A 26,072-nucleotide genomic window follows, 5' to 3' on the forward strand; every position below is an offset into this window, starting at 1 on the left:
AATCGAAATTTTACAAAATTTATCAAAAATGAACATTCAAATCTATTGACAAAATTAATGGACATAATGTATATATGAGTGAATTTGGTGTTGATATGAAAATGTTGGTAATTTGTTTATTGTTTATTGTTGTTTTAGTATCTGGTGTTACATGTTTGTAGTCTATAGCAGCTTTGCATCGTTTGAGATTGGTATACCGTCACGTTCCTGTATTTGATGTTGTTTGTTACAAACTCGGTCATTTTCCAAACCATCGGTAGACAACTGAATACTGTTAAGAGTTCATAAAACTGATAGGTAAGCTAAAGGTCTCTTTTTTGATCCATTTAAAACGTTAACGCTGACACTTCCACGTGCTTTTCTAGGTGTATTTTACAAAATAATCTTTTTTGCAGTACACAATTAATCGTGAATGATCAAACTTTTAAAAAATGTAATGATTTTCTTTATTATTTAACTGTGTATGGGACTTTAATATCTTCATTGTTTTGTTGCAGGTATGCTATGCAGAGATCAATCAGTAACCAAATATCATGATTCTTTATGAACGACAAAAACATTGCTTTCCTGCTAACACCATCCAATATTTTGAATGTGGACACTACAAAAATCGAAACAAGGTACTCCAAAATGACCTACATTAAAATTGATAATTTGATGAATGAGTATTATAGTCAAAAAAGGATCTCTTTAACTTTGTGTAGTCTTGGAGTTTCTTTTTTTTTCCACACTCAGAAATTGGTCATAACTTTCCACTAAAATTGGAACTCACCTAGGTTCGATAATAATACTTGTGTTCTTTCAAAATAATCACTCTAATTTTCTTCGCACTAGATTCCTAATCAAAAGATGCTATTTCATCACCGTTATTTCGTTGATTTTGTCGCCAAAACATTATTGTCGTCAGTGTGTTCGAATGTAATGGAAATCAAACCCAATCAAACGATGCTTGAAACTTGTATCAAAGTGACCAGAATACGAGGTGTCTGTTGTTACATTAGCCCGATTTAGGACGATTCCTAGCCTTAGTTATTGCATAATCATGTGTTGTTCCCAATCCTGATCATTTGGCGTGAATTCGTTGTCAATGTAATTAAAAAAGACATTGGTATTCATTAATTGCTTAACGATTGTTCATTCTGCCTTGATAATACTATGGAGTGTACTAATCTGTAACTTGTATTTTGAAATCCATTAATGACTTTGAGTAGTATTTTAACTAAAAATTTGTATTACATTGAATTTGAAAATATTTTATATCCTATTAATCGTGAAAACTATGAAATTTAACTATAAATAATGCACTTGTTGTTGCCTAAAATATCTCTCTCTCCTATCACCTTCTCTTTTGTGCTTTTGCCCGGGGATAACTAGAGTTGGAGAATGTCGGGTATGTGCGGACCAACCCTTAGAGAGACTGAATTTTGGCGAAAAAGTGACCCTTAAAGAAAAGACAGCAAAATGGATGAAAACTGACCCTTAGAAAGACGATTTTCGAAAAATCTACCCTTTTAGAGATTTTGTGTTTTGTTTTTCGTAACCTTAGAGAGACATTGGAATGTCTATGTAGTCCGGGGATCTCAAACAGTTGTTAGATAGAAAAAACTTTTCTAAATCTCTGAGGTGTCTTTGCTGATAAAAACGGGATGAGGGATCCTAATTAAAAACCAATCCCATCTCAATTCCCGCCTCAGCCATATGAGCAGCCCCTAAGTCCGGGTGGTGGGTTAATTGACACCCGATGTAGAAATTTTCTTCCGACACGCTTAAAGCTCAGACAGTCCAGACCATTTTCAACATCTGGGAGGTTTGCATTACGGAAGTTCGTCTGACCGCGCAGCGAATTTCAAAGAAAATGCCCAGAACGATTTTCGGGGCTTGTCGGGTTCAACTGCCAACTTTTTAGGCTACCGCAAGAAGGGAAGTTGAGCCCACCGCCCTTAGAAATTTACTGTGAGCGGCCGCCAATACGCCACTGGAAAAAGTGGTGGGCGGCGGGGAAAATATAACTGACTAGTTACGTAATTTTGTAAGCTATTGCATCATTCAGCTAATTATCTCCCAAATATTTTCCTGGAAAAATCGTACGATTAAGCTAGCTACTAAATAATCGGCCACTGATGAGTGACTCAAGTTGGGAGAAATTGGTATTTAATCAATAACCCTCGAGCCCACGGTGAAGTTATTAGATTTGAATTCTCCTAACTAAAAGTTTCTAGTACAATTCTCGGTTTTTATGAAGAAAATCGAAGCACGAGGAAGAAGCCATCCTTTTTCTACAAGTCAGCATCCCAACAAGTCAAGGTCTGCAGCTCCACTTAGCATATTTTGATATCTACAACAAATCTAAAGATGTTTTCTCCAACTACACCAAGGAAAAGACCAAGATATAATAATAACAACAAAGTTCCAACCGGTATGCATGTAATCTTTCAAATATCATTCAAGCTTTTACATATAGACTATAGAGGGTAAAATGACCAGGCAGGTTAACGAATGAGAATGTCCATTTTAACTCAAATCTCTTCCTCCTCCTTGGAAACATTTTCAGGTGGGGATTCGAAGGTTTTTAGAAATTTAGATGGAATTTACTGAATACTGTAAGGTGAGCAGGGCTACTACATATGAAAAACTTACCATTTTTGGTCAGACAAAAAGCTATCTTCTTTCAGCACTTTTATCAAGGAAAACGAGTGTATTTTTAAGCAAATGTCTGGGAAAATTGTTCTGGGGAACTGCTGGGAACCCTGCATCAAGTAATCTCAGGTATGGGTGGTGAAAGTGACTTTATCTCAGGTGGGCTGAAGTGGAGGGGTGTTGAACACTATGGATAATTTTGTTTGACATCATATGACCGGCCATCCTATAAATACTATTACCCCCGTTTTCCTTTGAAAGTAAATGTCATGGATGAAAGTGTGAATGCAGACAGATCTTAGATGTAAAAAATGTGTGGTTAAAAATAAAAGACAATTGTTTTTTGTTTTCTAATTATAGCCATAACTGGCTACACTTGATTGGGGTTACTCTCACGAGTAAGGGGTAACTTTCATCTAGTCCAAACAGGAGACTGTTCTGGTATGCGATTTTTGAATTCAGCTAGAATGTAAAGAAGTCATGTCATGACTTTCAGCTATTATAAATTGAGGATCAGAAAATATTATTGTCTGCAGGTAATGAAAGTTACCCTTAATTCCATTTCTGAGATGTCCTTAAATTCAATCCTAACTGATTTTGTCTTCAGATTACTGATTACTGTACATGAAGCTAATGTCTTTCTCTTTTTTGTTATTTTAGAAACTGTTGATATGGTTGGGTATATCACTTGGGTTAATCCAAAAATTTCCAAATCTGAGAAATCCTCATTTTTTGACCTATACCTTGGGCTAGAAGAATCAGAGGTCCGAATTGTATCATTCAATACCGACATTCATTCCCAGTTGATGAAACGGATGAAAAAAGGTATCATTTTTTTCAAACTTTCCAAGTCTAATGCAGACTGGATATACAGTGACACTCATCACTCGTCTTTTAATGATAAGGACCCGCCATTTGTATTTGTCAACCAATACAATGTTGTCAGCACGCCTTTGAAAGAAGCAATCGAGGAAAAGCCACTCTACTCGAGAGTATCAATGGATATCAAAGTCATCCAAATCAAGGATGAAGGAATATCGAAGGAGGGGTTGCCTTTTCAATCAGTTAGAATCATTGATAATTCCATTAAGGAACCTAGAATGTTAACTTTGTTTGACAAACTTGTTACCAAAGTAGCTGTACAGTCATCCTACACATTGTCATATGTCTCAATTCAATTATTTGGTGGTCAAAGAGTATTCAAAACGACTGAAAGATCAACCATAACTACCATGAAGAAAGACACAATCAAATGCCCAAAGCAAGATGCTGCTGAAGAATTGATTGGTACAGTCATTACTGTAAACTTGAAATCAGTTGAAGCCAAGCTCTGTTGCCCGCAGTGTGAAAACCCAGTGAATTCCTCTGGCGGAATTTCCATTTTCTGTCATTTCTGTTCTGAAGCGGTGTCCCGATCTAGATTGTTGAAAATGGGTGTATTGCAATTCAAAGTTCTCGAGGACAATTGCAGACTCCCTCGAGCACTGGAGTGTTCCCACTTGAACATTGAGAAATTTTTGAATTTCTCATTATCTGACACTGATAGATTTTTCTCGATGTTCATGGATTCCAAGCTTGTTATCAAGCACCTCAAAGGTGAGGTTATTTTATTAAAACACTTTGAAAAAGACCAAAATTCAACATCAGCTCCCACTGGTGGAAACTCTAAGAAAACTTAGAGCTTTGTTAACATTTTTTTAGTATCAACGGATCTTATATTTTGTTAGTTTTTTAACTGTTGTACATGTTAATATTTGTTCCCATTTGAACATTGAGAAATTTTTGAATTTCTCGTTATCTGACACTGATAGATTTTTCTCGATGTTCATGGATTCCAAGCTCGTTATCAAACACCTCAAAGGTGAGGTTATTTTGTAAAAACACTTTGAAAAAGACCAAAATTCAACATCAGCTCCCGCTGGTGGAAACTCTAAGAAAACTTAGAGCTTTATTAACATTTTTTTAGTATCAACGGATCTTGTATTTTGTTAGTTTTTTAACTGTTGTACATGTTAATATTTTATTATAACGAAAGTTCTTTCCTTTGTAATTTTAAAGTTCTTGAGGACAATTGCCGACTTCCTCGTTCACTGGAGTGTTCCCATTTGAAAATTTTGAATTTCAAGTTATCTGATACTGACGGATTGTTTGCATGTTTATTGATTTTAAGCTCATTATCAAACACCTCAAAGGTGAGGTTATTTCAATAAAACGTTTCGAAAAGGACTAACCTGCATCATCTGGTACAAACTCTTTAAGAGCTTTATTACCATTTTTAAATTTAGTCTCAACTGATCCTACATTTTGTTAAGATTTCTTTTTAAGTGTTTTAAAGTTTTCTTTCCTTTGCATCACAAGGTTTAAACCGATTATAAATGTATTTACAGACTTTACAAAGTTAGCATTACTTACATTTTAAGAGTTGTCCCAAACTCCTAACAGAACTGATGTCTGTTCTGTAATCCTGTAGGTTTGATTTTTCTCGTGTAATTTTACTAAGTTTTTCCATTTTTGACATTGTGTACATTAACTTATTTTTAAAGCCTTATTTTAACAAACATTTGCATTTTTAGCAAAAAAATTTTTTTTTTTTTTTTTGACATTTAATGTCAACTTCTTTTGAAATTAATATATTTTACTACGTTTTACATATTTAGCAAAAATGTTTCGTTTTTTTGAAACATCATGTAAACTTCTTTTGAAATTTGTTGCATTTTTAAAAAGTAATAATGCATTCAATGCTTTTCTCTCAAATTTCCCTCTTTTTTGTCCCTGAAAACCATTTAAAAAAATTGATCACACTATTTTGAGCAAACGTTAGTTTAGGTAATTTTCTAGTTGTGGAGTTGCTATAAAATTTTGCAAATAGCCGTTCCAGTAAATTTATCTCCAGTTCTGTTAAAATGGGCCCAAAGAAAAAACTACGACCATCCTGAACTGCAATATTTTTTGCGTCTACTCTCGTGAACTCTTCCGTGGGTGGAAAAACTATTAAAACTTAATAAACAAGAGGTTTGGAATGTCCTGGGTGGAAAATTTTTGGAGAGTAATTTGCCTTGTTTTGAGCAATTTGAATAAATTTCAAGAAAATAAATGTAGTTTTGGCGAATTTTGTCCAAATCCGCGAAAATAAGTTTCCTCCTTAAGGTAGTCCAAAAGGTAGTATTTCAGCAGTCCTTAGGTTGGGGAAACGAGACAATGAAAGTGCACCATGAATGTTCGATTGAACTATTTGAATATATTTCTAACATGATACAAAGCAAAATAGTAACTCTGAGGCATCCCCAATGTTTGTACCACCACGGATGCCGTGACCTAAAAAAGCAAATATTATAGAGTAAATGAGTACTTTCAGATTAAGTTAATTAAAAAATTGTATGTATATGAGGAAGATAACAATCTTTAGTGATTTACACCCCCGTAACTAGGCAGATTCTGATAATTGTTTGCTACTCCTGTACTATATCCTCGACTTTGAGTGTACGAACACTTTCTGGATGAACCCAATCCAAGTTAGCCAATAGTGAGGTTAAGTAAATCGGTAAAATCACGACGATGAACGAAAATTTAACAGGCTAGTGAGTTTCAACCAATCAAATTTCGTATTTCCACTAGCCTATTACATTTTTCGTCCGTCGTCGTGATTATCCCGGTATACTTAACCTCGCTAATACCAGCCCACCACGCGATTTTTTAATCAATTTGCTGGTCTAATTACATCTAACTTCTCATTGATATGACGTCACTTTCTGATTTATACTGCAATGTCTTCAAAATGACGTCAATCTTTCATCACGAAACTATGATGGAAAAAAGGTAGAGCGTTATTACAGACGGAACAGTGCAGGGAAAAAAGCCGTATCCGTGTCTGGGACAGGCTAAATCCGAGTGTCTTCTGGGTGTTTTAGCGCCAACACTGTAACGGAGAAAAGCAATTTTCTCTTCCGTCCTAACCATGTTCCAGCATGTTCTAGCTTTTCCGAAAATCTGAAAATATACTAGACTCGAGTGACTTAGGGCAAGTCTCAAAAACCTAACAGTTTCCCCTAAGTTTTCGCTACCAATAGCAGCCAGATTCAGAGATCCACTTAGGGCTCTAAAGTACCTCTATACCTTAAGGTTTCAGGGCCCGGTTGTTACGTAATTAAATATTAACCTAAAAATTAATTATTAAAGAATTGTCATAAATCGTATAATCGCTATAATATAAAAAATACATGTCAAATCTATCCCAAATTTGAACCAAAGATGCATCTAACTGAAATGTAACTTTTTAAAAAAAATTTTTCGAAAAATTTGATGACGTCAGCAAAAAAATTGCATTTTTCAATTTTTTGCATTTTTTGCTGACGTCATCAAAATCTTCAAAACATTTTTCATTGAAAAGCTCGGCACCATTAAGATGCGTCTTTGGTCCAAATTTGACAAAGATTTGACATGTACTTATAGAGTTAGAGCTAATTTACGATTTATGACGTCATAATTTGATGACGTCACAATTCACACTTTGTTTAATAATTAATTTTTAGGTTAATATTTAATTACGTAACACCGGGTCCTGAAACTTGAAGGTATAGGTCATCTAAAAATCCATAAGTGAATCCCTGAGAATGGGTGCTATTGGTCGCGGATTCGGGATTTGTGATTTTTAAAAATCTAGACACGCCCTAACTCACCCGAGGATGTATAGACAAGCAATTCTGACTTTATAACAAGCAATTCGCTATTTGCTCTGCTTTCTCTTTCATCTAAACCGTCTAATCTTATTGGCTGACCTTCCAGCGCAGCTGGTTTATTAGTATAGTACTTTGGCCCGTAATTTAGTTAAAATTTAGCAATGATTATTAATAGTTATTGATGTACGTACCATAAAAATGATCTTTATTTCTTTTTTATTTCAGTTAAAAGTATAGAAATGTAAAAACAAGAGTGAAATTTAATGGCTGATCAATTTTCCCTTCCTTTTCCGGAGCTATCCGATGATTTTTTCTACAATAGAGGAAGACTTGCTACAACAAACAAGAAAAGGGATGATGTGCGCCTCACGAGAGAAACAGTCACAGAAAACAATTGTCAGATTGCACAATTTCCAAATGATGAACATTTAGATAAATCTTCTTCCTTTGAAAACGCCCTTACCCACTTAAAAGACAAACTCAGATCTGTAACACAGGACACTAAAAAAGCCTCCATTAAAGGGTGTATTACAGTCTTGGAACATATGCAGGAAACAGTCCTGTTTTAGCTTTTGGAGAGTTAACAAAAGTCTATCAGGATACTGTTGGAAATTGTTTAAAAAAAGAGGTGAGCCAAACGAGAATGGCCCCAATCGAGCTCCAAGAACGTTTTAACGATAACCAAATCTGTTTGACATTGTTCTATATGTATGGAAAAGCTTTCGCAGTCTTTCCAAAATCAAAATCTGTCAGTGGTATTATCCAACAAGTCGAGCAAATGCTATCAGCTATCAGCTAAAGTTTACTCAGTACTAAAGTTTTTTGTTAGTAATTTTTGTTAGAAATTTAACTCTTTCCAGGGCTTGAAATAACGGTCAGACACCGGACATTGTCCAACCCAAATTGCTCCTTGTCCGACCTAAAAATCATATTTAAACTACAACAGTAAAAATCAAGGAAGCTAAAGATTTGTGCAGCATTAAAACTATCTTTGTAATTACATTATTAAAAAACATTATCTTTGCAAATTGTTAATCTTCATTTACTTTTAAGTACTTTTTTTCTTTTTTTTGCAAATTCAGCTTTATTCTGCATTAAAGCAATCCAGCCTTACAAATTCTTTTTTTTGCTGGCAAAATAATGCAGTTGAATAAAAGTAATTTAGCAACAAAAACTGTAATTTGTGTTGGTATTTACTACAAAATTCATGTCACTCATATCAAATCCCTGAAAGTAAGAATTTTTTTAAAAGCTGTACTAATTAGAATAATTTTAAACAAGAATACTCGTTTTGTTTTAGAAACAATCTGTTGAGATTATCAAAGCCTTTGATTTTATCAATCTTTTAATTGAATAAACTTTCGCGGGCATTAGGTTTGTTTGTCCTATAATGGGATAGGGTTAAGACGATATGCTAAATAAAAGGGAGGGGAAGATTTTCAAAAAGAATTAGGATTTTAACAATCAAACCGAGTTGCAAGTAAACTTTATATTTATACAATTGTTGACCAGTTAACTTGAAATTCAAAAAGCAGTCACACTATAGGATTAGGGAATGATTTTGACGAAAGAGCAGGAAAAAGTTAACTTTTCTTGGCGATAGTAATATTTTGTGGGGTAAAGGTAGAGGAATTCAACAAGAGGGTTAGAATAGGAGGCCTACTGCACAAAATGTTTCAAAGTTGTCTTTGGATATATTTCGTTCAAATTGTTCTCAAAAATAGTTAGCAGATAAGATTCTTGGAAATTCTTTTCAAAAATTACACCCATCCACGAGATTTTACCCCGTTAAAGTGACGTTTCATTTTGGAAATTTTTTCTTTTCTTAGATCGTGAAGAAACCTTAACTGAAGCAGCAATGTTTTGGAATAAAAGAAAGTCCTTAAACTTAGTTGATGACATTATGAAGAAGTATCGTAGGGTAACAAATCTTGTTTTAAGAATGTACAGCTAATGCAAAATAAAATGAATTTGAGTTACCTCTTCTTACCACGATCTATACCAATCAAATAATCGCTTTAATGATGAGAAATGTTTATATATCTTTAGGTCGAGAAAGATGTGCTAAAGTATGAAGAGCTGAAGACAAATCAGCTGAGAGAAATGGATTTAACAGATATTGACGTTGATTACGATTCTATTCATAACACAATGAAGGACCTAGCTACTGGAGGTAAGACATCAATGTAATATTAAAGAAATACTAGGTGGTTCTCAATTTAAATGGTTCAAGAAGAATCCTTTCGCTGTTCAACGCATATAGACCCCCCCCCTGAAAAAAGATGATAAAGGGACCACACTAGATTATTAGGATGAAAATGTTGAAGCAAAGAATGAAAATGTTGAACTATTGCCCCTTGGAAGATCAAAATTTGGTCAAATTAGTCCCAATAAGGTACATTTTTTTTCAAATCTTTATGGCCTATTTTTAGTTTAGTACTTTGGCCCGTAATTTAGTTAAAATTTAGCAATGATTATTAATAGTTATTGATGTACGTACCATAAAAATGATCTTTATTTCTTTTTTATTTCAGTTAAAAGTATAGAAATGTAAAAGCAAGAGTGAAATTTAATGGCTGATCAATTTTCCCTTCCTTTTCCGGAGCTATCCGATGATTTTTTCTACAATAGAGGAAGACTTGCTACAACAAACAAGAAAAGGGATGATGTGCGCCTCACGAGAGAAACAGTCACAGAAAACAATTGTCAGATTGCACAATTTCCAAATGATGAACATTTAGATAAATCTTCTTCCTTTGAAAACGCCCTTACCCACTTAAAAGACAAACTCAGATCTGTAACACAGGACACTAAAAAAGCCTCCATTAAAGGGTGTATTACAGTCTTGGAACATATGCAAGAAACAGTCCTGTTTTAGCTTTTGGAGAGTTAACAAAAGTCTATCAGGATACTGTTGGAAATTGTTTAAAAAAAGAGGTGAGCCAAACGAGAATGGCCCCAATCGAGCTCCAAGAACGTTTTAACGATAACCAAATCTGTTTGACATTGTTCTATATGTATGGAAAAGCTTTCGCAGTCTTTCCAAAATCAAAATCTGTCAGTGGTATTATCCAACAAGTCGAGCAAATGCTATCAGCTATCAGCTAAAGTTTACTCAGTACTAAAGTTTTTTGTTAGTAATTTTTCTCTTTCCAGGGCTTGAAATAACGGTCAGACACCGGACATTGTCCAACCCAAATTGCTCCTTGTCCGACCTAAAAATCATATTTAAACTACAACAGTAAAAATCAAGGAAGCTAAAGATTTGTGCAGCATTAAAACTATCTTTGTAATTACATTATTAAAAACACATTATCTTTGCAAATTGTTAATCTTCATTTACTTTTAAGTACTTTTTTTCTTTTTTTTGCAAATTCAGCTTTATTCTGCATTAAAGCAATCCAGCCTTTCAAATTCTTTTTTTTGCTGGCAAAATAATGCAGTTGGATAAAAGTAATTTAGCAACAAAAACTGTAATTTGTGTTGGTATTTACTACAAAATTCATGTCACTTATATCAAATCCCTGAAAGTAAGAATTTTTTTAAAAGCTGTACTAATTAGAATAATTTTAAACAAGAATACTCGTTTTGTTTTAGAAACAATCTGTTGAGATTATCAAAGCCTTTGATTTTATCAATCTTTTAATTGAATAAACTTTCGCGGGCATTAGGTTTGTTTGTCCTATAATGGGATAGGGTTAAGACGATATGCTAAATAAAAGGGAGGGGAAGATTTTCAAAAAGAATTAGGATTTTAACAATCAAACCGAGTTGCAAGTAAACTTTATATTTATACAATTGTTGACCAGTTAACTTGAAATTCAAAAAGCAGTCACACTATAGGATTAGGGAATGATTTTGCCGAAAGAGCAGGAAAAAGTTAACTTTTCTTGGCGATAGTAATATTACGCTTCTCCAATAAGAAAATGAGAGAGATCCGTATTATTCTTAAAAATACCAATATTGGTAATTTCATACCTAGTGAAAAAAGAATACGTGCAGAGCAAAACAAGAGATTAGCCCACTTAGGAGAGGATCAAGTTGAATTTGGCACCACTAGTTTTAAATTTGGGAAATGCGATGAAAATATTTTCAAGAATAAACCATATGTCAAAGTTAAAAAGCTAATCCCATTTATTGAATCAGAATATCTTCTTATAAAACACTTTCGTGTAGATAAAGAATTCAATGATAAAATTTGGATTAATTTTTCAGGGGATAAAGGTGGTGGTTCTACCAAATTTCATTTTGAGATTATCAATGATCAGGCATCGGGCTCTCGCGATACAGTACATACATACTGTCTCTTTGAAGCACAAGACAATCCAGAAAATATTTCAAAAATGTTCACTTACAGAGAAGAGATACGTAAACTGCAAAATTCTGAGTTTACTTTGTATGGTAAAAGAGTGGAAGTTTTTCTTGGTGGTGATTATGATTTTCTTAACAAATCACTTGGCCATCAAGGCCAGAGCTCCACTTTCCCATCTCTAACTGACTTGGTAACACTAGACCACTTGCGAAGCCATGGGGGTACCCCACACAGTAATGATAGTTGCAATATCGAGAAGAGAGATGAAAATGACTACGTGCTTAACTTTTCTGAAAACTTACAAGATGACCGAAATTCTGAAAACAGACGTAAAAACGGTCATGATCATAATTCTGTTGTTGGGTCAATGATATTTCCACTAGAAGATTTAAGAAATTTAGTACCTGCAATATTGCACATTCATTTAGGTATTGTTCTCGAGCTATATGAATCACTAGAGCAAAAGTGTGTCGACATAGACAATAAAGACAGAGCACATATAAAGTGCAAAAAAAAAGAAAAAGCTAAAATTAAACTTGAGATAAAAAAATTGACTAAAAATTTAATAACAATTCAAAAGAACATGATAAAAGTATCCTCTTGTGTAATTGATTTAAAAAATTTATCTGACAGATTTGAATTGGTAAAATGTGATACAACAAAGGAAAAATTGGATGAGCATGTCATTAAGTCTACCAAAAATAATAAAATTAAACCAGCTGATGACTGTCATTCTCCAAAATGTATTACTTCTCAATATGATATCAATCGTAATATGATTCAGTGTGATACTTGCAATCAGTGGGCACACATCATTTGTGAGTGCCTTTGTGAAAAGGGACTCGATGATAAAAAAGGTTATCAATGCCTCAACTGTGAAAAAATAGATTCATTTGACAAGCTAAACACTTTCATTGAAAATAAAAGAGTATTTTTTCACAACAAGCTCTCCGCTCATTCTTCAAAAGAACAAGAGGTTTTAAGTGAATTGAATTCCAAAAAGTATCAAGAAACAAAACTCATGGGACCTTTGGAGAAAAAACTTTTGAGTGCCTTGGACGAATTGCATGTTAAAAGAGAAGCCTATCATGGTAATGTCTTTGTAGGCAATCATTGTAAAATAATTCTCGCAGATTATGAGGTGTTGTGTAATGTACTTGATGGTTATCCAGTAGAAAAGGTCAAATTCAAAGAAATATTCAAGCTCTTTTCGGAACCAAGGAATCTTTTGTTTGCAAAACGATTTTTATCAGACAAAGAGATTGAAAATATTATTTTTATGTGTGAAGAATTTTGTAAAAAATATCCAGTTTTATTTCCAGATAAAAATATAAAGCCAAAAATGCATTTTTACTCATTTGATGTGCCCAATTTTATTAAAACACATAAAACTTTAGGTCTTCTCTCTGAAGAAGAAGGAGAGTCCCTCCATGCTGCTTTCAACATGGAGAATCGGCAACTTTACAGTGTTAGAAATGGAGGGCATAGAATGTTTTTAGGGCTCAAAAGACATACACTGAGAAGCAAATGTGATAAAGATTTACTTAGCCCACCTAAACGCTTGTGTAAATGTTCAGACCACGGGCGTTCAGCTCAAAAAAGAACATTTTTGGTAAATGGTAGTTGTGAAAACTGCAGCATGGATTGAATGCCAAACACCTGAATATTTAAAGGCACAATTATTCTCTGAATCAGTCAAATTTGATATTATCTCATGGACCGCCAAAATTATTGGTTGTGGCGGACTTGTCAGGTGCGAGGAGGGGCACCTTTCATCATTTTCCTAAAACTAAATTACTAGTTAATATAAGTAGAATAATACAAAGTCAGTTGAATTCGAGATTATCTTTAGAATTCCTGATTATTCATAGCTCTGGTAATACAGATCAAGCAGTTGCAATTCGAGTTGATACTTTAGAATTCCTGCAAGTTATCTCTCTTCTCAATATTTATAGCTTTATCAGACTTGTCAGGTTCAAGAAGATGTTTTAAGTTTTACCTTAGTGATTAATTTTTCCAGTTGTATTTGAGATTATCTTTAAAATTTTTGATTTTCATAGCTTGAGATTATCTTTAAAATTTCTGATTTTCATAGCTCTGGTAATACAGATTTAGCAGTTGCAATTCGAGTTGATACTGTACAATTCCTGCCAGTTATATCTCTTCTAAATATTTTTTGGTTTATCAGACTTGTCAGGTTCAAGAAGATGTTTTGAGTTTTACCTTAGTGATTAGTTTTGCAAGCATTTTTTTCTTCAAAATAATTTAATTTTTGTGGGACCTATTTTCACGAGCACTGAAAATGAAAATTTCATTCAGCTTCCTAGGGGTTTTGGCAAAATTCATGATTTTGATGTTTTTCTTTTTATAAGCAAAACCTTTATAGGCATACTGAGACCTGCATTTGGTGAAAAAATGAGCATAATTTGAGCTTCATTTCAAAATATAGTTAAGCATAAGTGAACCTGTTTTACAAAAAAATATATAAAAAAATAAGATGAATAAATACAAAAAATATATGTAAATTTTTTCGCAAGGATTAGATTTTGCAAATCTTCAGGTTTTCTAAACTTACACTATGGGGCTGCCCATATAGTACGTACGCAAAGATTTTCCAAAAATTTGATACTCCCTCCCCCTTGTACGCAGAGAACAATAGAAGTGATGTCATTTAAACAATAGATGTACGCTTTTGCTAACCCCCCACTCCCCCCTTCACTGCGTACGTACTATTATGGATGGCCCCTATCATTAAATTTCGAATTTTCTAAAAAAACTCGTGAAACTCAGGAAATATAATACTCACATAAATTACTCCACTTAGATTATTTTCGAGAGAGTGAAAAAACAGGAAATGTAGATAAGAATATTTGGCAAGAAATTCAGTGTTGTTTTTTTAGATAATAAAACAGTAATGAGTATTTGGTCAGATATAGAGGCTTGGATGGATATGGTTGTCCCTCCACCGCCACCGTCTGATGCCAGCACTATTGATTACCAGGTTTGCTTCTATTATTTGTCAAAGTAGAGACCAATTAAATGTTTTGTTAATTCTACGTAGTCTCTAAGAACATTATCACGCCAAGTGCCTTTTAAAACATTTCATTTTCTGGTCTTTCCTTGAAATTGCAGTCTTTGTCTTAAGTAACATTAGTTCTGAAAGCCTTTAGTGAATTTGAAATGTTGAGTCAATACTTAGAAATTCTTTTCAGTCACAAATTTTCGGAAATCAGATACTTTGTTGTCAACTAGAATCAAGTATAAGAACTAGAGTAAACAGTGAAATATTTATAGATTTTTGGCGCCGTAGAGTGGTTCCTTTTTTGGACGAAACCATCCTAAATACAATCTACCAAACCGATATTGAAACGCCTCCTACCTGAATGAAAACAACCGGGATCTGAACAATAATCCACATTTAACAGATGGGAACTAAAGTTTCGTTTTCGTCTTGCGCTCCCCTGGGTATATAGAATTTAAAGGTACATGCACACTATAGCAAAACTGCTTCGCTCATGTATATTCGCTTCGCAATTATGACTTTTAGTCTCTTGCTCCACAAATTTGTTCTATTGGATTCGCGCCATTTGCAAAAGATCGGATAGAGCTTGGTTTAGACTTTGTTCAGCCTTTGTTTTGAAATTTAAGGCCCATCTACATTTTAGTAATTTTAATTTCTGCCCATAGTTGCCTTTTTCTCTCTTCTTTTGTTTTAAATGTTTTCGAATGTATTTAACGATCGTATTTATGAATGATATTCGAATTCTTTTCAAAACAAAACAATTTCATTTCATAGAAGAGAATATTTCAAAGGATATTCAAAACATAAACATCAAAAAGTTTGTGGACAACAACAGCATTCAAAGGACGATATAAAGCATAAGAAAAAAATAGTTCACTTCTTTCTTCTTATAAAAATATTCAAGTCGTCGTTATGTTAAAAAGTGTGTACGTCATTTTTTATGTTTAAATTCGAAAAGTTATGCCAAGGGTTTAAAAAAGCAACTTAGAATTGTCTTTTTTTTCGATCTGATAAAAAACAAAGAGTTGCACTATTCTTTGTGACCTTCCCACTTTTTCCTGAAAAATTGTCATTTAAACTGGACGGCATATTTAACGCGAGCGAAGCGAGAAAAATAAGTACCTGCAGAGTCGTTTCAAACGACACTGGTACAGTAAACGATGCTCTTTCTGATAACTTTTGACTTAAACAAAAAATTATGTCACGGGGGACAGTACACGATCCAAATATGGTTAAAAGATAAGACACCCGGGGAAGGTTAGAGTTAAACGTTGTAGAGATTTCTTTTTTTTATTTGATCGCTTCTTTAAGCCAGCTTCAACATTCAAAGGACTTTTAGTGCGTTCAGCTACAGCTTAACCGGCGTGCGACGCCGGGTACCGGCTAGTGAAAAATATTCAATTAGTTACATTTAGAAAATAATCACGAAATGAGGGATTTTATAAAAAATTACTTTCTCTACAATTTTATATCAATGGAAGTACATACGCACAGACATCTTTAATCAGTACAAACTGCTTGACACCTTCTGCTTTGATAGATTTTCACTTGGAGCAAAGCCAATGAGACAATTTTAGAAGCGTTAAATGAAGTGACTGAGCATTCAAATTTTAAGTTTCCTTGCCTAAAGATTCCTTTTGCATGACGAAATGTATACTGGTTTCATCTTCATTCACATCTTCAGTATTCGTTTTGACGTTTGTGCTTTGCGTTGAGATTTCTAATTGAAATATAGTATACATTAAATTGAATCTTTGGACGATCTTTCACAACAAATGATAGCTTACACCAAAAAAGCTTATATTCAAGAACGAAAGATTGAATGTTTGAAGGTTTATACATATAAAAAAAGTTTCTATAGAAAACAAGATTTCAGTAAATGATTTACTTAAAATGATAGTGTTTGTTTGTCAAAATCTGAAGCTCTGCATATCGTCCTGTACGTCAAGTCAATGTCCGTATATTATCTGATTTCAACTCGTTGACCTCGTTTTGTACGTAATAACGTCATTTTGTACGTCGCATTTAAAAATACAATCAAAAGTCAGAGTAAGCAGTTTGTCATGAAATTTAAAAACTAAATGAAAAATCAAGATTACATCTGTTTAAGGTAAGTTGTGGTCGGGAATATTAGTTCAAAAAGGTCATGTAAAGCTTCAAATAAATTTGTTCTAGTGAAAAACGTATTTTTAATGTGAAATAGGCTCAACATGTTAAAACATCTATATGTGCTTCAAAAACGATTTGCTTATGAAAAAAGATGAAATAAGAAAGTACTGGTATTGATCGAAAATTTTTTACCGAGAATTTGTTCGTTGAAGATGGTTGAGCTGCTGGTTTGGCCATGTAGAACTGAATAAAATAAGTATATTGAAAGTCGCAGTGCTTTTTCATCTGAGGAGAAAATGATTACGTAGTAATCAATTTTTTCTAAACAAAAACTACAAGTAGTATGAATTTGAATAAATAAAAATAATACAAGTAAAAATGTATCAGTTACAGTTATCAATCCTGTAATGAAGAGAATGTATTGAATGTAATGTACTGTTACATACCATATACGCAATAGGCTGGTTTTAAGGAAAAACGATATATATTCCTTGCCATTGATTTAATTCCATGAAGACCGCGGTTGGTTCGAAACGCAGGACACAGGACCCAGGAGGCAGGACACAGGACACAGGTCAGTGCTGACAGGTCAGCTTTAATTGCTGTGAAAGACAAAGAAAATGTTTGAAAAACACTTGTAATCGTTAGAAATATCATTCTGAAGGTATTTTATTGGTCTAGAACCTTTTTAAAGGTCAAAATCTATCCACATGCTTGCCACGTGCTTTTGCATTTTGTGCCGTGTATAACACGGACCTGTAATACTTGTATTATATATTACACATAAATCACGCATGTATAGTAGCAGTTATCTTTTCAATATCATTGACATGTGACATATATGTTATACACAAAATACATGTGTTAAAATATTTATCTCATCTTTAAACAGCCCCAACAGGAAAATAGCTATTTCACAATCGCTATATCATATCTCATTATATCTCCTGCATCACCTTGGGTATGATAACAAAAATTGACTAAAATAGCGTCAAAGGTTTGTATTTTATTAATATATCAATATTTTCATTCCCTATCTCGTATTTTTGATGAAAATGACGTCACTATTTTCATATCTCTAAAACAGCTCTCTTAGAGCATTTAATGTTTTCAAAATATATAAATCTATATCTTCTTGCACCATCAGCATCCTATTGAGCATGAAAAAACATTTTGTTGTAAACTGATGTACACACCTTGTATTTTGTGCTAGCGTCATCATTTACATAATTTAAATGTCATTTTGTCAATATTTATTGATGGCTTGTCATTTAAAAATCTTTTAAATAGCGTATTTTGTATAATATATAATTTTCCATTGCGTATAATGTTTTTAGAAACATTTTATACATTATATGTTACGAGTGTGTTACAATTTTCCGGTCTGTAGTTTGTATGATCTGCGTCCTGTGTCCTGTCTCCTGCGTCCTGTCTCCTGCGTTTCGAACCAACCGTGAAGACCGTCGAAATAATACCACTTGCCGTTGTTCTGAAACTTGCACATGTAGTGGTGACCAGGACGATCATGCAATGAAACAGCATTCAAAAAATATCTAAATGATGTAAATAGAGGGGAGAAAAAATCAATTATTGTTTCTGAGAGACCGAGACCTAAATTATCTTTAAAAGTTGGCAGAATTGGCCTATATAAAAGTGCTAACCTAGCTTTTTCTCCAGCTGTTAGATTAATGATAATTTCATCTGGAATGTCTGCCATCTTAATAATAATCTTCTGATCTTGTTGGTGTGAATGAATATTTACAGGGAGTATGGCAGGTACGTGTTGAAAGATCTTTTGACTGGTTCTCCTCATACCATTGCAATAGGCATTAGTCACTCTGAGAAAAAAAGAGGAATTGAATTCATAAGAAATGCACGAGAATAGTATTCAAAACACACATTTGATAAATCATTGCCATTCACATCCCTGTTCTTTCATAAGTAAAAAGTGTATTCACTGTTAAATTGGTCAACCAATTCTGTATGAACTGACTAAAATTAAATCTTAAATTACATACTTGGATTCCTTGTTTTCGTCGAGAAAGAAATTTTGAGATGTGGTTCTATCAAATGTATCCGGAAATTTTCTTGCATATTGTGTGTGTAAATCTTTTTCTGACCGCAGGAACCATGCCTGGATTTGTTGGATTATAGATTGGCGGGTGATTTTTTGGTGGTGGTTGTAAACAGGGACGGTTTGATAGGTTTCACGTAAATTGGGGATTGGACACTCAGGATTTGAGCAAGACGATGAGAGCGAATGAGAGAAGTTGAATCCGATAAGAGGTTTAATGGCACTGTCGAATTCGCTACCTTAAAACATTATTACTCCGTTTACAGGTTGGCGTTGGAAATGGTTGGCAAATAATAGTTTTGCCTCGTTGAATCTGTTTTCTTCTAGAAGTTGTTTTGTTGTGTCATATAAGGAGTTAATACCATCAAAATGTTTCGGAAGATAGGCACTTTTTAAGATGGTAAACCATGTGTCTAAAGGACATGTATTTGAAAAGTTGACCTTGGTCTCTCCTTCATTAACCGAACCACCATAGCATGGAAAATTTGCATTTTTTACAAAAGTTGATTTGTTCATGCACTTTCTGTTTACTTCTTTACCGTGGCAGTTAGCAGTACAGGTTCTGCCAAGACTCAGACAAACACATTTCCTATCCCTGCACTCTTCACGGCATCCACAGTTCATTTTTGGAAGGGGGTCTGCCTAACAGCTTCCCTTAAGCCAACCTCTACTTCTGGGTCTCCAAGGCGAACAGTTCCAGGAAAGTGAGAGAGAAGACTAGAAGCGTATCGCCTAGTAAGGACTCCGGCAGATGACATGAGCCGGTGGGTAGGAATAGGACCAGATGAACGATGAACCACACAACATGGAAGATTTGGTACATTAGTACCAGACCGATCTCTCTTTTTAATCCATAGGACTACGTTTTCACCTGGCTGAAAGTTAACAGGCTTCTTTGATCGAGAATACTTCTTTTTCATCATTTCTGCATTTTTTACCAGATTTGCATGAAGTTCTTCCCTCATTTTCTTTCTTTTAGGCGAGGTAACCTGGAATGGCTCTGGAGTGTCGTCTTTTGATGAATCGTCATCAGAAGAGGAGTCATCTTCAGGTGCTGTTAAAATTAAATGTTATTCAGTTAAGGCAACTACAAAGTAAAATCAGTGTGTGTGTTTCTATATGTTTTTTACGAGCATAGGATAAAACTTTAGGAAACTAATATGCTTATGCTTAGCAAAATAGATTTTTTGAGCCTCAAAAATTCTTATTCTCTGCTTATGAAATGGTGGAATTTGGACATAAGACATGTTTTTTGATTTGGGATTTGAAATTTAAAGTAAAGTGATGCTCAGCAAAAATATTCTTAGCAATGCAAGATTTGAGCCTGGGTATGCTTACGAGTGTTATGCTTATAAATAAATGTGTATTACAATTGCGTTTGATTCCTTGGTGTAAAAAAACATTTCCAGGTGGTTGATCTGATGGCTCGAGGTGTGTAAAATCTTCACTATTCTCAATCTATCAGTTAATTTTTCAGCAAGAGGTATAGCAGGTTGATCGGGGGAGAAATCACCCATTCCATTGTGGTTTGGGAGTTAACCAAATACTGATTAAAAAGGGGATTTCTTTCCACCACTTCCAAAGGAGCAATTCATTGAAACTATAATCAAACACAGCTTTTTATTGTATATTTCAGTCTATATCATTTAGACGCCTGATTGGCAATGTTTGGTATCATCTACTACCGTACAGGTAGGGGGAAAGTGACGAAAATGCCTCTAGGTGAAAAAGATTTTCCCCAACGAACAAAAACCCCGAATAAATAAAACTCCGACATTTTTTTCCCCAATAAGGTACCTTGAAATACCATATTGAAATGAGGTTAATTGTGATAAAACATTGAAGGGGCATATAATTTGGCAACAAAAACAATTGTAATAAGTTATTCTCTTTCTAAGCACACAACATGCGGTTTCATCAAAAGGTCAGATTAAGCAAAAGTTATAATTTTAACTTACATTGAATCTCAGGGAGCCAACTTGACCATTTGTTGGTTTTTAAATCGCACTGGCGATTATAAATTGCCCTCCTAACCACCGCATTTCTTTCCTCGGCAGAGCCTTGCGATTGTGAATGACCCACTCCACCATTTATGATTTTACTGCTGCCAGGCCACATAACAATGACAGCTTGAACAATTTTATTGACAAATTCGGTCCCATTGTCAGATTGGAGTAGCTTTGGAAGTCCAAAAATACCAAAAAACCGTTCAATGAATAATCACCATGTTGTTTGGGCTTCTTTGTCTGGCATTGCAATGAGGACGGTAAATTTTGTGTAATGATCGTGGCAGTTTCCAATCCATTTATATGGTCCATCAGGCTCAGAGCGCATGTCAATTAGGTCAACCTGATTAAAAAAACCTTCTTGAGAAGGTTCATCTTTGTTCAGCTTTGTTAGCATTTTTCTGGATACTCATTGTATTCAATTCAAAAGTGCTTATACAACCAAGAAAAAATTAAACAATTTACAGTTACTTTTTCCCTGCTTTCTACAATGTATGATTTAAAACTAGCATTGAGCCTAGGCTGAAAAAGCATTATTTAAAAAATTTTGAAATCTGTTGCAATGATACCTGTACACGTTGCATGAAGCCTTTAGAGATAATTGGCTTGATGGGTCCTTTTTGTTTGGAACTCTCCTCAAAGCACAAGTCACACACAAGCGTACAAACTCTTCCACCACATCCCGTGGTATTCCAGAACAATCATTTTTAATCTGTTTTCAGCAAGAAATGTTAAAAAGTTACTAAATTTCAAATCTTGATCAAAATAAAAATATTGCCAAAGCCTCTAAATCTGATGTTAACACAAGAAAATTGATGAAAGTAATTTATTATTTTGGGGGGAAACGTGAATCGGATGTCAAATAAAAGATATTTTTATTTTTGAGCATTCAGACCATATTTTTCTTAGAAAATACTCAGAATAATTGTTTCAATTCAGCATGATTTAGTTCTATCTATTAAAATAAGGGAAACTGTTACCAATTTAATTGTTTTCGGACCACCAGCATGGACCAAAATATCGCAATGTGCTCTACTGACGATGTCATATATTTGGCAGACACTAACTACTTGTTTAGACTCCTAAAACAAGGAATTGAAAAATTCATTCCCTAGTAAGGTGCCTTTTGTAAATTCTTTTAAAATTTTGATTTTCACAAAATAAGTCCCAATTAGAGTCTAGTTAGTTCACAGAAACACCCCTCTCATTTAGCAACAGTCTAGATTTCTTTATTTCTTTCCTCTCAATTTATCTGGCGTTTGTTATCACCTTCCTAGGGTTAATGCAAAAAAATATCAAATTTTGTACCTTAGATGGTTCACACAATACATCTTTTAAGTTTAAATTTGGATATTCCAACAAACGATAATATTTCCTCCTCACTCTTCTCTTTATTGCCTCCGAGCGTTGGTTGGTTTTAAGAAAATCAACAATTTCTTTGATCGTGCAATGTAATATTAAGCTTCTGTTTTTTATACTGGCTTTGCTTTCAAGCCAGTTATTGAATTTTTGTTTTACTTTCTCCTTCTCCATCGGTTTAATCAATTACACTTAAGATTAAAAAATAAATGTCTATTAATTTACTACCTTATGGAGGGAGATGATTAGCCAATGACCTTCAGGACTCTTTCCTTTTATACAAATATGGTAGGAATTTGATTATTGTCTTGTGGTATTCATAGGAAAAAATTAGAAATTATATACCTGGACAATATTTTAACCCCCTCCCATATGAAAAATATACACAATGAACAGTAACGTTGACGCAGTCAGTTGCAGCTTCTCTCTTATCAATTCTCTAAAGTGCACTCCCCTATGAACATGGATGGCATTTAGATGATATTATCTAGGAATCATCCAATTGCCATCTAATTGCCATCTACACACATCATTTATCTATCATCTAAATACATCATCTAAATATCATCCGTAGATGATATTTAGATGATATATCTGGATGATGAATAGATGATGTGTTTTTCAAACATTCTGAAGTCATCTAAATATCATCGATACCTCATCAACTAGATGGTAATTCTCTGACAATAAGATGATGTTTTTCAAACATTCTGAAGTCATCTAAATATCATCAATACCTCATCCACTAGATTGCAATTTTCTGATGGATTGATGAAATTGATAGATGATGTCTAGATGAACTTTTTCCAAATTCCTATGGGTATCGTTGATGACATTTTGATGATAAATGGATGTTTCTTTTATGACATTTTGAAAATGCTTTTTGAAAATCTAAGCTGTATCGTATTGTCTTTAAATACTAGCTGGACTCAAATTTGATCCACATTTGAGTTCAGTACATTTTCAACACGTTTTATAATTTACATAAGGGAACAAATTATTGTGGAAAAAATTTTCGTGGAAATTTTTTGACAAATCTACTAAACACAAACATTATCCGGATTTAGAAAATCACCTTTAAACTTAGTCTTTTTAAGGCAAAATAGGCCATTATTGTAAACAAATAAGTCTCCCACCCACAAAATCAAATTCTGCGAAACTTCCGAATTTTGAGCCGTGAACCCTTAAGGTTATCAAAGGTAAATACTTTCAATAAACATTTCGTTATTTTCATCATTGTTTTTATACATTGATTGTGATAGGGAAATTGGTACCTCATCTTTTTTGTTTATGAGTTGTCAGTTGTTAGTATACAGTTTATTTTTTAATTGAACATTATAATGTATATATGTAGCTTCATTTCAATCAAATACAAGCTAAATAACAGAAAATAATTTTGTGTAGTGGGATTGCAAACAAAATCAAAACAGCATAAGAAAAATTATGTCACAACTGATGACAGCAAATCTTTAGGATGGATCTAGTTTACTCTGTCCTTATTGAGATTTCCAACATAATACTGTAATAAAGTAAAGCAAAAGAATTTTATTTTGTATCTCTCTATAAAAAAACGTATAATTATGGAAAAAAAACGTATGGAAAAAAACGTATAATTATAAAAATATTAGTGCCTTTTTATGTTTCATCTTTATTTTATTTAGTATTTTCAACACTTTCTCTCCTTGAGGTCAGATCTCTGATCTTCACCATATATATATATCTATTTATATTTCTATGTAACAATAAAGTAAATGTAAAATTTTTAATAAAGTATACCTATATGAAACAATAAAGCGAATCTAAAAATGTTTTCATAACTATATCCATCTATATTGTAGCAATAAAAAATTGTTATAAATTACTTTAAGTGGATAAATTTTTGTGAGGTTTTATTTTCAAAAATGATTTAATTTTCAAGGAATATATTTTGCAAATTGGCTCCTTTTTCAACTAACCTTTTTAGGGGTTTTGGCAAAAATCCTGATTTTAAAATATAATCCTCGCGTAAAGATATTTTATATCTCTATATGTAACTATAATAGCTAAAAATTTTGCCATCATAAACTATATATGTAACTATCAAGAGAGGTAAAAATTATGCCATTAACTATATCTCTATAAAATCTTGGTATATTTTATCGCTGTCGTTTTTTAATGAAAACCCTAAATTTGAATTATTTAGTAAACTGTCTGTGAGTAATTAAACCATGGAGGTAATAAGAAATAGATGGAGAATAAATGACTCGGTAATGGCCTAAGTTATCGTTAAATTCTTTTATATTTTCATTCAAATCGGTTTTCTTTGATTTACTATCATTGGAAGCAAAAAAATCCGAAATGTAAATTTATAAGAACAGAAGTGAGAATGTTATCCTGATTGAAATAAACCTTTTATGCAAAAAGTTCTTGCTCAAACGCGATACAAAAATAATTTTCTCGTAGTAAGGTTACAATAGCTCTATGATTTCATATCGATGTATTTTTGGGCAAACATATTGCTAATTTTGAGAGTTTCGGCACATTTTCCTTGAAAATTTCTTCATTAGAAATCTTTACGTCTAAAAGGGAGTGGGCTTTCAAATTCTGATGGATGATTAATTTAAAGGTTACCTAATCGTAATATAGATTTTTTTTTTAATCTATCGATGATTTTATGAGAGGGGGCCCTTAAAAATATAGGATTTTGTGCTTGTTCCGGCAAGCTTTTTCTCATTTTGATCAACAAAGCTATTATCTCACAATAGAGCTGTTAAAAATCCATTCAGTTTTTTATGAACTTAAATATTCCCATGAGTGCACACAAAATTAATCACTTTTTCCCATTGCAACCAAGGAGCCGTTTGCTTCCGATGATTAGGTACAATGAAATAAAAGTCATTTATTCTCCATCTATTTCTTATTACCTCCATGATTAAACATATCAGTCTAAGTCTACTGTTTCTGTTCAGCACCTACAGCGCTCTCATAAGGTCAATAATATATGTTAATATATATGTTATTAAAATATCTTATTTTAAGTCTTTACACAGTTAAAAATTTATTGGGATAGTAATGTAGTATAATATGAAACAAAAACTAACTTGTGAGCCTGGTGAATATATTCAAATTGAAGAAAAATATTGAATAATATTTTCAAAGAATTTGACGACCGCTAAGACAATTTTGAAGGTATTTATATATGATTTTGTAGATTTTGTAGCACAATTTCGTCTAGTGGAAATACAAGAAATACAAGAGGTTTTATCGAATGCTTTGACCATATTATTAATATTGTTAAACATAGGCTGTTTTGAAAGTACCCTTTATCTAAATACTTCCGTTGATATAAAATCAATCTTTGAATCCATTTTCCACAGCATCAGCAGGCCAGATTTTTTCAGTATTTTTGTCGTAGCCCCGAGCATTGTGAAACGTTTTGTCATGAAGAATTTATTGAGAGACCACTTGTCACACTTTTTCAATTCAAAGTTCTTCTTTTTGGGTCCTTTCACTTTGCAGTTCAATAAACAAAAGGCTAAAAAATCAAACATACACGTCAACCATATGGAATAACTGACAGGGAAAAAAATAAGCCCCAAACAACAATAATGAAAATAGTAAAAGAGGGGGTTGACTTTAATTAACATGCTACTTTGTACACACACACCTTTGCAGAGAAAGATATACATACAACTCTTTATAAAGGGTGTAAAATTATTAAAAAACTGGTTTGACACAACAAGTTACTTACAACAAATAGCTTCAGTAATTTTCTTAGGAAGTGGTCCTGTGTCGTCTGTTGGTATTCCTTTCAGTGAAGCTTTTCTTAAGCGTTCCCTTGTAAAAAACCTAAGTTTGAAATAATTAAATAATCAATTTACTTCAAGTCAAAAAAACT

General features: G+C 33.3%; 1 protein-coding gene and 2 long non-coding RNA genes across 3 annotated transcripts; 1 reads left to right on the forward strand and 2 right to left on the reverse strand.

Annotated features, from left to right (window-relative positions):
- Positions 1-2,270: 2,270 nt before the first annotated feature.
- Positions 2,271-5,376, forward strand: LOC136819414 (uncharacterized). Its single transcript, XM_067075639.1, has 2 exons — positions 2,271-2,416; positions 3,298-5,376. Exons 1-2 carry the CDS (start codon positions 2,353-2,355, stop codon positions 4,314-4,316), a joined length of 1,083 nt encoding a protein of 360 aa, XP_066931740.1. The 5' UTR covers positions 2,271-2,352; the 3' UTR covers positions 4,317-5,376.
- Positions 5,377-18,423: 13,047 nt separating this feature from the next.
- Positions 18,424-20,268, reverse strand: LOC136819435 (uncharacterized). The gene is made up of 3 exons (XR_010848442.1): positions 20,201-20,268; positions 18,775-19,884; positions 18,424-18,594 (listed from the first exon to the last, which is right to left on the reverse strand). It is a non-coding gene; the product is annotated as an uncharacterized lncRNA (long non-coding RNA).
- A 31-nt stretch (positions 20,269-20,299) lies between these two features.
- LOC136819434 (uncharacterized) lies at positions 20,300-21,610 on the reverse strand. Its single transcript, XR_010848441.1, has 3 exons — positions 21,406-21,610; positions 20,789-21,179; positions 20,300-20,430 (listed from the first exon to the last, which is right to left on the reverse strand). It is a non-coding gene; the product is annotated as an uncharacterized lncRNA (long non-coding RNA).
- Positions 21,611-26,072: the final 4,462 nt, after the last annotated feature.

This window comes from Clytia hemisphaerica, unplaced genomic scaffold, assembly GCF_902728285.1.
Source record: "Clytia hemisphaerica strain Z4C2 unplaced genomic scaffold, Clytia hemisphaerica genome assembly, whole genome shotgun sequence".
In the NCBI taxonomy this organism is placed as follows: Eukaryota; Metazoa; Cnidaria; class Hydrozoa; order Leptothecata; family Clytiidae; genus Clytia; species Clytia hemisphaerica.